Genomic DNA, 17285 nt, shown 5'->3' on the forward strand with positions numbered 1-17285 from the left:
ATGGCCGTCTGAATAACCCAGCACCGAGGAAGTGCTCAAATCGTGTGTTTTTTTTTACTGTGTACAAAAAGAGAGGAAGTCAACCCGGTCAACGAGAAATAATTTGTCTCGCCGCTCAGTTCCCCTTTGATGGTTTCTTCGATAGTCTTTCCTCTCTGTTGGTCCCCCAACAACAACAAAAAACCGTTTGACACTCATCACAAAAAGCCAGCAAACAGTGTATGAAAACATCAACCTCCCCCTCCCGTTCAACAAAAAAAAATATGTATAAAAAAATCCTCCACTGACCTCTAAAACGCGCACCGTCCACGGCTCTGTACACAATTAAGTGAACGCACACCGCGCGGCACGTAAAACGCGTCGTCCGTGTGCTCTGCGTTCTTTTCCTCCGCGCTTCCTCTGTTGTTTCGCCGTTCTGTACGGTTTTGTTGTGTTGTTGTGTGTTGCTTCATCGCGCTGCCGTGGGTCATTCAAATGTGTGGCCGGACACACGGGGAGCGCTCAGGGTAAATTGCCAACCCGCTGTCCGGGCGCGCGCTCGCGAGAGGGAAATCAGCGCACTCACGTGCGCTGAAACTTTGCCAGCAGTTTTGGGCCGGTTCGACAGCTCCTACATGGAAATGAAGCAATTATCCGGGGGAGGGTGTGTGGGGGAGGGAGGAGGAAATGGAAATGGCTCCACTTCTTTACGCCAAATGGTGTAGCGTGGAAATAAAATGGGAGCTTAACTGTGGCCTGTAACCTTCGCACGATTAGATGCGTCGGACAGCTTTGGATGAATCGATCGAAATGGGAACTTTATAAAACCATCGTGCTGCTCTTCTTACCGATGACGAAAGTGCGGTAATTGTGGGTACACGCACACACAGACACCTCATACTGCGATCTTGACCATGGGTGGGCCCTTTTGAAGGTGAGCTGGTGAAAATGTGTTCACCCCATTGCTAGGGGCTCATCCCCAAGCGCAAGGCTGCTGCTGATGGGACATGCATACAATAAGAGCACGTGGAGCAAAACATGCGTACTGCGTGCATTACAAATAATTGCTACGATGCTCCGGAGAGAACATTCATACTTTTGGGTGCTGAAATCAGCTGAAACCAGGCATTGAATCACGTGAAATGGCACGTCCCTTACAATCCCCTTGTAAGGTCTGCAGATTTCGAAATCTTCTAAAGTTCCCCTCCATCTAACAAAGAACAGACAAAGAGGAGCCCTGGTCTTACAATGCCTGCAATTTGGGATATCTTAAGATGAAGAGTACCATGATTGATCGCTACAACAGGTTTGTGGGGTGGAAAAGTTTCCTCTGCAAAGTGCGCCCAAGACCGGTTAGTGCCCTAATTGTTGTCGTTTGCGTGCTGTCGGCTGATCTACGAAAGGTCATCTATTGGACGACTGCCCAAGGCGCAGATCCATTAGCTGGATCTTCAGAGCTAGACAAATGAGGAAGCTACTGCTTCAGTGCGAGGGACGTTCAGGACATAATGAAGTGGTCAAATTTGCGAAAACTCATTTAATTGAGTGACGTTGAAGCACTGGATAGGGAATTGGGAAGGATTTATTGGAGGCTCTGAAGGCTCTAGGCACCGCGTAGGATATATAGACTACGGGATATAGAGACTCCTTAAGTCTATACAGGGCTCTCAAGGTATCTTTAAATGAGCATAGAAATATACTTCTAAAACCGAGTTCAAGAATTTGTTATGTCGGACAGGATTTCCTTGACTGAATTACTATGTGAAATATGAAGAAATGTAATGCTAATAACACCTCAAATTAATTTATTTGTAACACTTCACTCTCTCTCTCTCTCTCTCTCTCTCTTTCTCTCTCTCTCTCTCTCTCTCGGTTTGCTCTATTGCTATGAAAACTCAAACAATCTAAAGTCCAGCAAGCATTCGGAAGTTAACACATTCTCATTCTACAAATCACTATAAAATATTGCAACCTGTCAAAACGGACCTAACCGGTACTTACGACTAGATAAATAGCTTTCTTTCGTTAATTCGTTCACTAATATAGTTCTGCTCATGTTGTAAAGTTTGCGGTTGGTCTCTTTCGTACATCAAAAACAAAACATAACCCCAACTTGCTGGTTGGAGTTTCGCTATATAGGCGTAAGGCTTGACCTAGGATACTGTTACCCGTCGTACCTGCATCTAGTGAGTTTTCTAATTTGGCGTTTTCGCTAATTGCTTGACAGCCTAGTTGAGCTGCCTGCGCTGTCTGGCCCTGTCCCTGGGCCCACCCGTCTGCCTAAGCAACGTTAGAAATCTACCTCTATCGCGTCGAAGTCGAAAGCTTTTTGTTTTTGCTTCCAAGGCATTCATGTGCGTCATGCGTATGTAGCAAATAGTATGTTTTTCAAATTGGCAAACAGTGCAAAATCAAAACAACCGGAACGTTTTCCGGATACGGAACCTCCGGGCTCCTTGACTCCTACCCTCCCCAGGCCTAACCAAACCATGTGTGACCTTCGATTTTAGGTGCGGCCGATGCGGCGATGCGCATCATAACTTTTGCGGTGACGACTGTGCTGACGGCGCACGGATGGCAAGGTCAGGCGGTGGACGGATGGCTGACCTGTTTTTCCTTCCTTTTCTCACTCCTCTTCAACTCCGTGCAGCTGGTGCAGGTTTCCGTCGGTGGGTAGGCGGAAGGTGATGATGATAAGACGAAAATCGCACAAACCGTCACCGTCGGAGGTCTGAAAAGAAGAGACGAGCACTCGTGAGTTACATTTGCAGGGTTTGTGGGTTGTACGATTGTTCCACTTTTGTACCTGTGCCTTTGTTCGAAGTGGTTTGCTTACGCAGAAGTATTCCTTGGAGATGTTTGAAGTGGGCCTTTCCGTCGGTAACATTAGTTGGAGTCCTCTTGGCTACAGTATAGCACCAAAAACGTCAAAACGAGACGAAGAAACGAAAGCGTACAGATAAAATCGTGCATCTCTGTAAACTGATGAGGTGAACTTTGTGTGTGTGTGTGGGAGTGTGAGAGAGAGAGATATAGAGTGGGTGTATTTTGTGAACAAGTGCGGCGTCCATTACAAGTGACGCGCCGGTACTGGGACAGAACAACTAAGAGCTAGTGTGTAGTGCAATCGGAAGAAGGAATCTTCAACGAAGAGTCATACGAGGACATCAATTGTTGAGTCTCAAATTTGCGATGCTTCAATCTAGAAATGAATGTCACAAATTTTAAATTACCCAAGATTTCATCTTGGAACTCATTAGATGCACAGTTCCCGAGTTACGCGGCTCTCGGCAAATGCGAAATGTATATGCGATGTGTCAAATCCGTAAAATTTGCTCCAAGAATTTCCAAATGGAAAACAAATTGCTTTTTTTGCAAAAAAAAAACAAAAAAAAATTAATTCGTTAGAAAAGCCAGAAATGTCAAAGTGTTAATCAAAAATAGACATTTATCAAGTGCATTTTGGATTTAAAAAAACATGATATTCGACATACATGGAGTGCTTTGGAATTTATAAATCGCGTATCTTAGGGACAGAGCAGATTAATTGCAGGGTTTCTTGCCTTATCTGTGAAAAAATAAGCAACAGTACAGATCCCTTCATATCAAAGAGATACCAAAAAGTACTTGCAAAAAGAGGTCGTTTCATGGTTGATCAAAATTGATTTAGCTTGTTCCAAAAATGCTAAAAAATAGCGGAACCAGTTCCAGAAAAACAAGATGCAATCAAAACCTTTTGAAACCGCCTAGTATTGTCCGGAACAGATTTTCTGAAATCGTCTGGAATTTTCGGAATTATACTTGGATGTTTCTATGTCTATGTTGAGGTTGAGCCATTTAATGACATGCATGGTTCCCAAGGCTTTATCTTCTGGAGGGTTCCAGTTGATTCTGAACCAGTTCCGAGACGATTATGAATAGATTTAACGATTTAACTTCTGTAGAGCCGTGCTCTCCAACTTATTTAGGATCAAAGACCACTTGGCCACTTTGAAAACACATTTTCCGCGGCCCACATCCTTTGAGGATATGCATTTTTTAAACTTAGTTTAAAAATAAAGTTTTTGATCAAAAATATGTTGACATCTTATTCCAGGCGTGTTTTATGGAAATTTAATCTTGCTGAAAAAATCACGATATGTATAGCAAAAAGCTTTTCTGTTTTCGAAAATAAGTTCTTTCGCGGACCACGTCTGTTAACGCCACGGAACACAGGTTGAAGGCCACTGTTGTTGAAAATACGCTCTGCACTAAAAAAAACGTTATACTACTGTCCTTGTACAAACAACGTTCGAGCAGGTTCATGAAGTTTAGAATATTTAATTATTCATCGAATCTTTGAAGACTCATTGAGTCATTCGTGGTTCACGAAAGATTGAAGATTCCTTATCCAAGATTTAGATTCATTCGATCATTGGCAAAGCTTCATTCCCAATCATTAATCAGTCTACCAAATGGACTCAACATAAGTACTGAGAGGCGAAGGACATTACAAACAGAAACAGTGAGCAGGCAACAGATAGTGTCACATTGCGTACAACAACAGCAGCATCAGTAGTAGCAGTAATAGCTTGAGAAGATGAAGAAAGATATTGGCAGGTGGTTGATATCTGCCCACTGATAACGCTAACTAAAGGAACTGGATCGTTATCAGCGTGCAGCGGCCATGATCGAACCAAAAAGTGCTCCATTTTCGACCACTCATTGCAGCCATCGCAATGCAGTAGTTTCCCGATGCTCAGCAAATGGTGGATCGATGGTTGCGTATGGATAATTATTTACAGAGCGATACGATGATGCGTCGTAGCCGCTGACTGCAGCAAGCAATATTTACAGCAGGGGCACATACAGCGATACAGATCGTAAACAACAAGCACACACGCACACAAAGCCTGCCAGGCGACAAGCTGATCGGAGTGGTCCTTGTAGCGTAGCGAGAAAATCATAAAACCTCGTGCCTCTCCGGGGGGGACCCAGGGAGGGAAGGTGGCGCACTGGACGGAGCTATTTGTACAATGCAACAAGTCGTGGGTCGTCACGCAGTAAAGAGGGGATCGCGCGTGACAGCGAAAGGAAAGGAAACCGAAGGAAGAAAGTGAAATAAAAAACCCGGTTTTGTATAGCGGCAAGTAGAGGCTTTAAACGGCGACGGCGAGGATATGTCTTTCCGCACGTTTTATAGCGTCAATAGAGCGTCGTGAAAACGGTAATGACAGGCGACACACACAGAAACAAGCCTTCCAAAACCGATAGTAAAACAACTGAGGCCAGGCAGCAGGACAAGCAGGACGAAACAAACATTCACATGCTAACGAGAGGAAACGATGTTGGTCGATACAAGACACAGGCAAAAAACGGACGAAATACATAGATAGCAGTTGAGCAGCAAGAGGGCGGCAGTGAAGGTGGGGCGCAATATTAAGGCATAAAAGGTTGGGGTTTTTGCTCGCTTGGAGCTCCCGCTTTACCTCGATCCGTTCTGGAGGGGGCATTGGAATGGGAAGCCTGCGTCTTACGTTTGTTTGTTTGGTTGGGATTTGAGGAAAGAGGCAATGGGATACCTTCGCCCCTCCCAGAAGTTTGATAGTACTACTAGGAGGAGAGTGAGTATTCCTCGGCAGGTGAGTTGGGGTCACACCCCCCCAACCAGCCACTAGAAAGTGCTCGTTAGGTTCGTTAGCTGCATGAGTCGAACAGTAAAGAAAGATAGCGTGAAAACGAGTAGTAATGAAGGGTAACAATTACGCTTGCAGTGTCGATAGGAAGGACATGGTCGCCCGGTCCGAGGGCAGACACTGGCCGAACGCCTCCAGCAGTAGCGGTTCCTCCGCAATCGCTTCCTGGTAGTCCTGGAAGGAAATCTGCAAACCATCCCAACACATAAGCAAATAAAAAAGAGCATCCCCAACATCATCGCTAACTCAGTGACCCTGTCCTACCTTGCCATCCTTATCCATGTCCAGCTTGCGCAGCGCAATCTCGACCAGATCCTTGACGCCCTCATCCGGGTCCTCGTCCTGCGGCTGCTTGATCAGACAGTTGCGCAGTAGCGCGAACATCTCGTCCTTCGTGATGAACCCGTCGCTGTTCAGGTCGTACACGCGGAAGCAGAACGCGGTCTTCTCCGCCTGCGAACCCTTGAGAAAGGTGGACAGCCCCATCAGCCAGCCCTCGAGCCGGATCGGCAAACCTTCGTAGCCCTTCTCCCATGCGCAGAAGATGCGCTCCATCAGCGTCTCCTCCGTCACGATGTCGAACGTGCTGTGGAGCAGCTCGCGAAAGACCGACCGGTCGATGCCGTCCATTGAGGAGCCGGCCTTAGCAATTACGCCCGGGTTGCTGGCGGCTAGTGCCTTCGAGTTCATGCTGGCGTTTGCGACCAGCTTGCGATAGATCTTGCACAGTGCCTCCACCTCCACCCTGAAATGTTTGGAAGTTTGGAAGGAATTGGAGGGTACAAACAGTTAACCAAATTTGCGAATCTTGGGGTGAAACTTTGAGGGACAGAGATTTTGTTTTTGGAGGATATAGTTGGGAATTGGTAAGCTATTCCAACTCTTTTCAAAATGGAGTGTAACAAGGAAATCTGTAGTCATCCGATAGCCAGGCGGCATGTTCTAAATGATATCTCACAAAAATCTCAACGTCTTGTCACCATATCCTGTCTCCAGTTTGTGTACGTAATATCTTTGGCGCATAGGAACTCTTTGTCTCTAACAGTACCTGACTCTAACTTTTCTGTCAATATCGAAAAATATGATAGGAATATCCTATAGTCATATATATAACCATTGGCCAAATGCTAGACGTTGTCATCTACTTCTTCTAGGACTTCGTAACCCTATGATCTGTTACATTTGTTAAGGTTACTGAATGACATATCTACGTCTTTACGATATCCAAAATAAGACAACATTATGAACCTCAACAACAAATGAATGTCCCGTGCGGATATTGAACAACCATTCGCTTTGCTAAACCCGCAAACAGAATTAGGGAGACAGTAGCCCGAATCACGTAGAATTTCCTAGACATTAGGAACTATTAAAAGAACTTCCAGCAGAGCTGAGAATAAGAAGTTTTGTATTCCACACAAGGACACAGAAGAACATAACTTACATGATGAAACCCAGGACCTAGCCATATTCCTGGAGATGTACGTTCAGCGTGAGCTGATAAGATCCATGGTTTTACTTCCATAGTTCACCGATTTACTGTGACTAAGATCTAAGACCTTTGCAATTGAACTTTGGCTTCTAAAAGTCTCTAAAATTTGAAGATTTCTTGTTGATGATTCTTGATGATGTATAGATTCTGCAGGTCATCTTTAATGCATTGCTTAGCTTTCGAAAAATCTCTTTACCTTTCAGATATATTGATGACTCTGAATTGGCTACGGTCGTTTGCCTAGCAAGCAATAAAAGCAAAAAATTAACTCACACGACATTCTGGCAGCTGGCATGATGATTGCTTCTCCTCTCACCCTCATAAGCCTACCTGCCTTGCACGCTTAAAAAAAAATAATGCAAGTACGCCCATGGAACTACATTCCTCTCCATCCCACCCATCAAAAGGCAAAAACAAAAAAAAATCCATATGTATCGCATGTCACCAGAGCCATTTCGGTAACCGCGCGATAAAAAAGGGACATCGATGTTGTATCGAATCATAAATGATAAACAAATCAATAACGGGGAAATTTATGCATTCCATACAACCATTGCCTCCACCCGGGAACTGGGTGAACCGGGTGAAACTAACACACATTTGGAGGACCTGTGCGGTCGCTCCTTTTGCGTTCAGTGCGACGCTCGACTCGATTTCGGCTTTTGGTCAGTAAATCATGCCACGCTATTAAACGTACCACACAGACACACACATACCCGTTCCCGGAATTGGTTGTACAAATGATGGAATTTGTTCGACATAACGAGCGTACATCGAATGAATTTACACGAGGGAGAGAGGGTCTTACGGGAGTGTACTTGGTAGTACTTAACATGGGCCAATTAAACCCCTCCCGGATAAGATTAATCGATATTCGGACGAGCCTACCTAGTTGTGGAGCGCATGATGAAAGGTGCCTGACCTGATTGCTTGACTGCTTCACGAATATCTCACGCCCACATCGCATGCGTGAGGTCATCTTGAATGTCTTGCTCTATTAGCACACTATCGCACTCTTAGTGATCTTTTGAGCTGTTAGGACCTGCTCTCTTCAGTGGCTTGAATCAGAGCTGTAGAGTTTCTATAGAGATTTAGCACTTTAACTCACTCATTAAATATACTTTCCTATGCGATCCACCTCACTCACTCTCTGTGTCGTTTAGCCACTTACTTTTGGAGGAATACTTCTGTGCCGACTAGTCATTCTTTTACGATTATACTCACACACCATCTGTTACATTACCGATTTTTAGATTCGAGCACTCACTCTCTGTGCCAACTAATTTTGTTGGGATTCATCTCACTCATTCGTTGTGCCTAATAATAACTCCTTTGGGAGTCTTCTCCCCTGATGCAGTGTGAATTAAATTCGAAAAGTTTGAGTCATGCAAGTGGATTAAAATCAAACATATTAATTAAAATTCTTCGTGTTGAGTTGAATTCACACATTCACTTGCACGATTTTACTCACTCTCTCTTACATCTGAGGCAGATCAACTACATTCCCCTCCCCCCTCCCTTCTCCGCCCTTTATCGCCCTGCCCAGAGGCCTTTAAAAGACACCCTGCCAACTCCAACTCACTTGGAAAAGTGCGTCCGCCGCTTGTACATCTCCAGCATCTTCGGGTTGAGCTTGCCGTTCAGCTCATCCATCCTGGCGAGGATGCGTCGGTTGTCGCGCGAGATCGTCGTCCGCCCGGTGCCGGCTGCTGCGCCCTGGTGCTCCTTCGCCTGCTGCGAACCGCCGGTCGGCTGCGCTGCGGTACCGTTGCTGCTCCCGGCCGGATCTCTCGACTGGGCCGAAGCTCGCCTGCCACTGGCCAGAAAGATGGAAACGCTTTTCATTATCATTGCCCCACCCTTCGTGTTGCTGGTGAACGCGGCCGCCAGCGCGCTCCGCCCCGGGCCGGCCCCCTCCTTCGGCTGCCGCCGCGTGTTCATTGCGTTTGCCTGATGTTGCTTCGGCTTTTCTTTGCCTTTTTTTTGGTAAAGGGCTCTATGGTTGTGCCTTGTCGATTTTTGTTGTTTTTTTTTTTTTTGTTGGGCGTTTGGCGTTCGTTCGGTAATATTCGGGTCCGAGTTGTCGCTGCGTTAGCTAGCAACGTGGTGTGTGTGTTTTTTGTAGTTGTTTATAGCCAAACGGCTTCTGCACGTTCGAGCTGTGTTTGGTCCTTCGAGCCGGATTGTCCTTTTCGGCGTTGCGAGCGTCGGAAAGCGCGCAAACTTCGGTGTCGGATTGCAACGGGCAGACCAGTGCCGGTGGGTAGATGAAGCGGGAAGAGACCTCCAATCCACTGCAACACGTACCACAGCTGGAAGATTGTTTATTTTATGGGTTATGTTTACATATTTGATTGCTTTAACGTCTTCTGAAGATAAATGGTTAAAAACTGAAGTTTACTACTTTATTTGGAACTAACGACATCGGCATATAGAAAGGACATATTGTTACATCAACGACGCCATTGCTTAAATCATGACACGTAAAAATATAAAGGTAGATAAATCTAAAAGATTTTCGTAGCTCCTTCCAAAAACTTCCGGCGAACTTCTGATTGAGTTTCTGAATGAGTTTTTTTTGTTATTTTTCTTTAATTCCTTAAAATTTATCTATTCCGTCGCAAACGGTCGTTTTCTGTGTATTTGTCCAATTTATTCGTGTTTTTTTATTTAGCACCCAGCTCATGATCGCATGTCTGCGTTGTGTTTCCCCGTGGTCGTTTGTTCTTTCGCTGCTCACACTGCTGGGGGCGGGGGCGGGGCGGGGGCACCGTGGATGCGGACGATCCGGAAGAGGATGGACGGGGTTTGTAAACAAACGCGGTGTGGCACGGGAATTTATAATTGCCACCGCTGCCGCAAGCGAGAAACCTCGAGAAGCCTCCTCGCCCAACCTCCAACCCTCCTTCTACCTGCCAAATTTCGGTGTCAATCAATACCCCAAAACGTCAAACGGGGGTGTCGAAAACTTTGCCCGATTCGCCCGTTTTTTTGTGTGTTTGTTTTTGCTTTTACCATTTTGATAACAGCCACTGCCTCTGCTGTGTCCCTGGGTGTTTGCTGACTCTGCACGCCCTGACCCCGAACGTCAAACTTTTCAGCAACTTTAGACGTTCCCGTTCCCGTTCGCCCCCCAACGCTTATCAACGGCAGGTAATCGACATGGACATGGCCCCCAAAAACAAAAACTCCCTGCCCGAACGACCGGGGCACCGATCGAACAATTTTCCAATCCCTGGTCCAATGCCCCCAGAACTCTGGCAGAGCGGGAGGGAGGAGCGAATGCCTAATTTGCATATACACAGCACGGAACCAGGACCACGGCCATTGGCGTGTGAGCACGGCGATTCACGAAGCAGCAGCAGCAGCTAAGCAAACGGACCAACGGAACAAACAACAACAACAACAACAAAGCAACGGAGTACAATGATCCTTTGCCCGTATTAATTGTCGCAGTGTCAACCTGAACCAGTCGGGAAAAAGGGGGGCCCGCAAGTCATTCTTGCGGCAAGCCCTGTGCCAAGGGAACTGTTGGTACAAAAAAAGGAAAACAACGCACACACACACACACACACACAAACACAAGCACGAGAGGAAAGGGTGAAGCACTGTCTAACCTCAAAACGGGTACGCGGACGCACGGACGGACTTAGGGCACCGAAACTTTGCACGAAACATCCCGCGAATTGGCCATTGCCTGGCGCGACTGGTGCCAACTCACCGTGACCATTCGATTGATTTTTTTTTTTGTTTGTTGATTATAGGGGGAGGATTCTGCCGTTGTTGTTGTTGCTGTTGTTCGCTGTTGGTCATGGTTCCGTGTCCTCCAAGTGGGCGCACGGAGGACGCCTGGGAGCATTGGTGATGGAAGGATGGTTTGTTTATTGATGTTGTTATGGCGATGTTTGAACCTCGGTTACTTTGCGCGGAGCGATGACACAGCACATTGTGCCAAGTTTGAGGCGTTTGCTGTCCTAGAGAGAGGGAGCGAGAGATGCAACAATCGTAAGAATAGTTTGAACGTTGCGGTATTACATTTCTCTCTCTCTCTTTGTCAGTTCTAGGCACTAAGGCACTAAGTGATCTCCAGAAGCTTCCAGAGTATAATGCTGAAATGTTGCATTTTTAGGTGCCTCAAGTCAATATCTCTAAAGCATTCAAAGTTTTTGTGTCCGAATTGAAAACACTTTGATCCTCAAACGCGTATGTCATAAGCTTGTTTGGTGAAAACTGAGAAATTGAATACACTTTGGTTCTTCAAATTGAAGTATCTCGGAAGCGTCCCGAACATGATCCAAGCATTGGGAATTCTTGGATTTTGTAGCGTGTGTCTGTCATGTTACTAGAATTCACTTCTTTGAAGCATTCAAAGTGTTGATCAATTTGTGTACGATTAAATGCTGCAGCTCTAACATCTGTAGTAGAATGATAGAACTGAGATCACTTTGGTTCTTTAATACATACCTCTGAGGTATTGAGATCATGAGGCTAGAATTAGAATACCGTAAATCTTGTTGGTCGTATCTCTGATGTCGCTGGTATTGAAAACACTTGGTTGATTCTCTGAAGCTTTTGAGGAATAGCTTGAATTTTAACTATCGAATGCTTCAACCCGAGTATCTGCAGCGTCCAGAGCAGAATGCTATAATTGAAAGCAGTCGTTTCCACTTCTCTGAAGCATCCACAGCAAAATAATACAATTGGCATCACTTCAGTTCTGCAACGTGCATCTCTGAACGCACCCCGATCAGAACAGCCAAAGCTGAAAACGCTTTGGTTCTTTAATACGTATCTCTGAAGCGTTCAGAACATGTAGGAATCTTTGATATTACTGGAATTTGAAAACAACATTTAAACTATTGGAATTTGGATGTTCCAACACGAACGTCTGAAGCATTCAGATCAGAATGCTGTAATTGAAAATCACTAGAGTTGGAAATACTTTGGAGCTCGAATCCCTAAGTTTTCCGAGGATGGTCCACAAATTATTAACACTTGAATATAGGCAGAGTGTGTCTCTGGTGTAGCTGAAATTGCAAACACTTGGGCCATTCACAGCACAGGGTCAGAATTCAAAACACGAATTTCCTTATCTCTGAACCAAGCAGAGCAGAATGGTGGAAACACTTTTGATACTTCAATGCAATACATCTCTCAGGCGTTCAGAATTGGGATCGCTTTGATCGGGTGTTGTGTATCTCTGCTCGTATGTGATAATACCAATTATTCAGAATTACACCTCGGTTCGCGTATCTAACGTACTACTGAGGCTAGAATTACACACTTCTAGCGCCTCCAGCGTGTGCTCCTTGAAGCATCCAGCGCATAGTTGTGTAATTCGGAAAATCTCAGTCTGGTCGAATTGGAGCTGCTGTGAAGTTGAAATTGCACCTCGTACGATTGATAGTAGAATAGTCGAGTCGGGCTCCATTTGACATTTGCTTGAGAAAAGATCACTTTATTCCAATGTCCGAATCACGATTGTCCCGGCATCGCACCGAGCAAAAAAAAAAAAAAGAAGGCGCCAAATCCCCCCACCCATCCATGTGCTCGACTCTACATCCACCGACCGGCAGATGCGTAGCAACCCATGGCATCTGGGGCACTTTTCGCCTTTTTTTTTGTTGTTGCAAGGGGCGACACCGAACGCACCAGGCACCACACTCACACCTTAGTCCTTCTTGACGCTCGCCTTGATGAGCGACAGGTTGTTCTTCTGGAAGCACTGGAAGCCCCGGAACGCCCAGTGGCACACGTTGCCGTCGGTGTTGCTGCCCGCGCACTTGACGATCTCCTCGCGCACCTCGTTCGCGTCGCGGCCGTGGGCGAGCTGCACCACCAGGTTGTCCACGATCGGGCCGTTCGTGTCGTCGAACAGCTGCATCTTGTTGAAGATGCACTTGATGTAGCACTGCGTGGTGTCGTCCTCCGGGAAGTTCCACGACTTGTACTTCTCCACCAGCTCGTCCGACACGCCGAGCGACTTGACGCACTCGGCCCGGTACGCCAGCAGGTCCTCGCGCGTCTGCACCACAAACTCGGCGCTCACCTGGCGGTCCAGAACAAGGGCGGTTTGTGTTAGCTCCCGGCGGCTGGTGCTTCAGCGATTCTCGAATTTCGTGTACTTACCACCGCGGTGAAGGCTAGGAGGGCAACCACAAACTTCAACATCGTTGCGAATCGGGCACTGGAGGACGTGTGGGGTGAGATTCTGCTGCTGCTGCTGCTGCTGCTGCTGGTGCACCTTTCAAGTACGGGGCAAAAACACGGACTGATGGCTACACTAGACCCGCTCGCCGGCTTTTATAATCCCCAGCAGCAGCATCATTCATCCCAACCCGTGGGCAAGATCCCGCACGTCCCGAACAATCAGCAGCAGCAGCAGCAACAGCATTGATTTGCTCCACTTATTTACTTGATAGCCTGATAGCTCGATGCTTGTACGTTGACCCGCTCTCGGCTTGTCGGATGGGACGCTTTATCCACCGGGGTGTCCCGCGTCGGGCTTGATTTGATTGTTTGGATTGGGGAGGGAGGGGCACTCAATTACTGATCCCACTTCCGCTCCTGCACGGCCGCCGCCCAGTGCCACAACCGTCTCGGGTCTTCCAGGAAGTGATCAGCTGATCTGGCACCAAAGTGCACCCCGCGCTCTGATAACGAACCTTGTTGACAGAGAAACCGGGTGCCCGCACCGGGGGACCACTGATAGAAACGGCCCCAGCGGCGCAAGCCGCAGCGAAAGGCGCGATAATCGAACAGGCAGGCAGCGTCAACGGCGTTCGCTTTCGCCACCATTCTTTTGGGTTTGGGGCTTACGGTGTTTATTGAAGACACTTAAGGCTAAACTACATGCGACACCGAAAATGGGCGGTAGCAATAGAGCAAACATGTTTTGGGACCAGCCGGGGACCCGGGTCGTCAAAATAAGTCATACTCGGTGCTCTGGATGCAGGCGAAGAACGTGTACGCCCGCAGGCACCCGCCGCCGCTGTCGGGCGCGGGCGGCTCGCGCAGACACCGGCTCGTCTCGCTGCGGATGTCGTCCGGGTCCTCCACGATCGCGTTGCTGTGCTGCATCTGGGCGTGCACGTTCGCCTCGTGCGGGGCGCCCTCGCCGTCCAGCAGGTCCGCCTTCTGCAGGATGCAGCGCACGATGCACCACCGGCTGTCCGCGTCGTCCGTGTGCAGCGCCACCTGGCGCATGTAGTCGATCAGCGAGCTGCCCCGCCCGGCGTACTGCTGCACGCACTCGTCCCGGTACGCGGTGGCGTCGGCAAACGTCCGCACCACGTACGCACCGTGCGTCTGGAATATGGAAAATGGGGAAGAGTTTCTTAAAACGGGGATACGCAGGGAATCCGTTGGCGTCCTACCATCACAAACAGGGAAATCGATACGAGTAGCGTTTGCATGGTGCAGATATATCGTCACCGCTAGTCACCGTTCGCTGCCCACTGGCCGTGGGTTGGCAGGGCTGGGTCCGTTTTATATCCGCGCGTGAGAATGTATCGGGTTAAAATGCTGACTGCGTCTTGGGAAATGAGCTCAAGGTCTACAGGCAGCAGCAGCAGCAATCGACACAATCGTTTCCGGCTTGGCATGGAAATTGGTCGGGAATTATCGTTACGGATGGGGTGTCGCTCGCTCGCTCGCTCTCCCCACGGTCGGAGGTTGTCATTCCGGGTAGTTCCGGCTGATGATGTGTTAGCCAACGCTAGAAGTTAAGGTTCTGGATGCTAAACTCTTGTAGATGGCATAGGCAGCAGCCTGAAATGAACGGTTTCATCAGCTACTGGAGCATACATCTTCGGCTCTGCCAGTGTCGGCACGCTGTACCAAATATTGATTCCATCTGCAAGTGCGAGACTAACGACACACCCACATCATCCACTCCCCGGACCTGGCCTGGCACGATGGGTAACGATCACGACGCTTATCAACTTAAAGCAAACCCGGTACCACAATTGGCCATTCGTCGCGCGTTTTGCAAGCCATCTGGCGAATAAATTCAATTAAACCCGAGAGCGTATCCCCACTGATCGCAGCAGAAGAAGCAGAGGATGCGCTCGCGCGGCCTCGGGGCACTTATCGCGACGCTCAAGGCGGCACCCAGTGCAGCGACGACCGGAATGGATCACACACATACGCACACAATGGATGTGCGATAAGAGGCGAACGCATCACCCAAGCGTCGTCCGACGACCGCTGGCTGAAGGTCAGGTCAGGCGCGATCGCTGGCATGGCGTATCAGTTGCTCGCTAAGGAAAGCGGCTATTTATAGGTATCGGGCCGGACGAGATGAACTATTTTGTTGGAATGAATTGAATACGGCTTCTTTGGTTAAATTCCGTTCTGCCGAAACCATTAGATTGCTAATTATTCTTTAGGATATGCGATATATCTATCGTGGTTTACACTATTTGTAATCTCAGAGATTTCTGATGCTCATACACAAGAGCGATGCTTACAAACAAATGGACTCATTATATTCAGCTTTTAATCTTCGTTCAAAACCCTACATATAACATGTCCATGGTCATCTTCTTGGAATTCAATCGTCAATTGCATTCTTCCCTATTGCGATTCAGCAGAAAGGTCATACGCTCTCGTATATGCGACGGGAGTGAAGACGAATACTGGATGGAGATGAGCAACTGCTCAAAAAGAGCCGAGTAGCATTGCAGTCTATGAATAAAATCTCTAAATGACTCGTATTCTGCTTGGAGGATGCGTTTTAGGGATATGAAGCCGCTATTTATCAATCAAAGCTGGATTTTTCTGGGTCAGCTGGGACGCTGATGGTATTTAATCTGTAAGGTCTGTATTTTGCCTAAGGTACATAACCTATCTTTCAAGTGATAGTAGTGCCTTTCGAAAGATATCGATCGTGCCATGATGCCAAAAGCGACATGGAAAAGAAGACAGTTAATTACGTCACAATCATCAGCTGGATCGGAATTGCAGCAAAGCATAACTTATAGAAGATCTTCCACACCTCGGTTTGATAGACAATTTCATCAGTCACTTTGACAAGGTCACTACATAGAATATGTTAGAATCTGTAGCTCCTCAGATTGCCAGGAATCAGCTTGCTGATCAGGGTCTACTGATGCTTCCTACAGGACCTTGTAGATGAGTAGTTAGCAACGTGTTGAAGAAATTGGAGGTCCGGTAGAATGCAGAATCCGTTGCCCTGCTTCAGACAAATGTGAGATTGCGTCACAATGATCAGCTAGATAGGAATTACAGCAAAGCATAACTTATAGAAGATCTTCCACATCCCGGTTTAATGCGCCAATTTCATCAGTCACTTTGAAAAGGTCACTACAGAGCGTATGCGTTATAATCGTCAGAGATTGTCAGCAATCAGCGTGCTGATCAGGGTCTACTGATTCTTCCTACAGGACCTTGTAGATGAGTAGTTAGCAACGTGTTGAAGAAATTGGAGGTCCGGTAGAATGCAGAATCCGTTGCCCTGCTTCAGACAAATGTGAGATTGCGTCACAATGATCAGCTAGATAGGAATTACAGCAAAGCATAACTTATAGAAGATCTTCCACATCCCGGTTTAATGCGCCAATTTTATCAGTCACTTTGGAAAAGGTCACTACAGAGCATATGAGTTATAATCCTCTGAGATTGTCAGGAATCAGCTTGCTGATCAGGGTCTACTGATTCTTCCTACAGGAGCAAATTAGCAACGTGTTGAAGTACTTGGAGGTCCGGTAGAATGCAGAGTCCGTTACCCCTGATCAGGGTCTACTTGCTTATACAGGACCTTGTAGATAAGCAAGTTAGTAACGTGTTAGCAACTCGTTACATTATCGGAAGAAATTGGAGGCACAGTAGAATGTAGAGTTTGATGCCTCGCTTCAGACTTTGGTGAGATTCGACCGATTCTGACATCAAGTCCGGACTCTGTTCATGGTGGTCTATAACAGTCGGATTAACTTCCCAGGAAGATAGGTCTACTGCACGCTGTTCTTGAGTTCCCTGGGTTCCTGCCAGTTCTACGTGTATCGTAGGGCGCCTTGAAGTCGATGAACAGGTGGTACGTAGCAATCTGCCGCTATGGATCAGATCCGGCAGGATCTGCCGTGGAGTAAACATTTGGTCGACGGTGGATGTTGAAGTCC

At 47.2% G+C, this 17285-nt stretch overlaps 3 protein-coding genes across 4 annotated transcripts; all 3 read right to left on the reverse strand.

Annotated features, from left to right (window-relative positions):
- Nucleotides 1-1758: 1758 nt before the first annotated feature.
- Nucleotides 1759-12442, reverse strand: LOC4576041 (calaxin). Of its 2 annotated transcripts, none has more exons than XM_061657570.1 (6): nucleotides 11611-12442; nucleotides 8729-9458; nucleotides 5919-6399; nucleotides 5725-5840; nucleotides 2786-2884; nucleotides 1759-2710 (listed from the first exon to the last, which is right to left on the reverse strand). In XM_061657570.1, the coding sequence occupies exons 2-5, from the start codon at nucleotides 9085-9087 to the stop codon at nucleotides 2866-2868; spliced, it is 975 nt and encodes a 324-aa protein (XP_061513554.1). In that variant the 5' UTR covers nucleotides 9088-9458; nucleotides 11611-12442; the 3' UTR covers nucleotides 1759-2710; nucleotides 2786-2865. The 2 variants fall into 2 exon arrangements, with proteins under 2 accessions (XP_061513554.1, XP_061513565.1); XM_061657581.1 differs by having other exon boundaries at nucleotides 5448-5840.
- A 134-nt stretch (nucleotides 12443-12576) lies between these two features.
- On the reverse strand, nucleotides 12577-13412 carry LOC1271980 (general odorant-binding protein 99a). The gene is made up of 2 exons (XM_310842.6): nucleotides 13276-13412; nucleotides 12577-13195 (listed from the first exon to the last, which is right to left on the reverse strand). Exons 1-2 carry the CDS (start codon nucleotides 13315-13317, stop codon nucleotides 12818-12820), a joined length of 420 nt encoding a protein of 139 aa, XP_310842.1. The 5' UTR covers nucleotides 13318-13412; the 3' UTR covers nucleotides 12577-12817.
- Nucleotides 13413-13927: 515 nt separating this feature from the next.
- Nucleotides 13928-15287, reverse strand: LOC1271979 (general odorant-binding protein 99b). The gene is made up of 3 exons (XM_061657620.1): nucleotides 14986-15287; nucleotides 14523-14916; nucleotides 13928-14454 (listed from the first exon to the last, which is right to left on the reverse strand). Exons 2-3 carry the CDS (start codon nucleotides 14559-14561, stop codon nucleotides 14068-14070), a joined length of 426 nt encoding a protein of 141 aa, XP_061513604.1. The 5' UTR covers nucleotides 14562-14916; nucleotides 14986-15287; the 3' UTR covers nucleotides 13928-14067.
- Between the last annotated feature and the right edge of the window lie 1998 nt (nucleotides 15288-17285).

Source organism: Anopheles gambiae, chromosome X (genome assembly GCF_943734735.2).
Source record: "Anopheles gambiae chromosome X, idAnoGambNW_F1_1, whole genome shotgun sequence".
Classification (NCBI taxonomy): Eukaryota; Metazoa; Arthropoda; class Insecta; order Diptera; family Culicidae; genus Anopheles; species Anopheles gambiae.

Excerpts from the sequence above, each read along its gene's own strand:
- LOC4576041 (XM_061657570.1), bottom strand. The coding sequence starts at position 9,087 with ATGAACACGCGGCGGCAGCCGAAGGAGGGGGCCGGCCCGGGGCGGAGC. Across the intron at positions 6,400-8,728 it reads CGGCGGACGCACTTTTCCAA|GGTGGAGGTGGAGGCACTGT; the intron begins GTGAGTTGGAGT and ends CAAACATTTCAG. Across the intron at positions 5,841-5,918 it reads ACATGGATAAGGATGGCAAG|ATTTCCTTCCAGGACTACCA; the intron begins GTAGGACAGGGT and ends GATGGTTTGCAG.
- LOC1271980 (XM_310842.6), bottom strand. The coding sequence starts at position 13,317 with ATGTTGAAGTTTGTGGTTGCCCTCCTAGCCTTCACCGCGGTG. Across the intron at positions 13,196-13,275 it reads TCCTAGCCTTCACCGCGGTG|GTGAGCGCCGAGTTTGTGGT; the intron begins GTAAGTACACGA and ends CTGGACCGCCAG.
- LOC1271979 (XM_061657620.1), bottom strand. The coding sequence starts at position 14,561 with ATGCAAACGCTACTCGTATCGATTTCCCTGTTTGTGATG. Across the intron at positions 14,455-14,522 it reads CGATTTCCCTGTTTGTGATG|ACGCACGGTGCGTACGTGGT; the intron begins GTAGGACGCCAA and ends TCCATATTCCAG.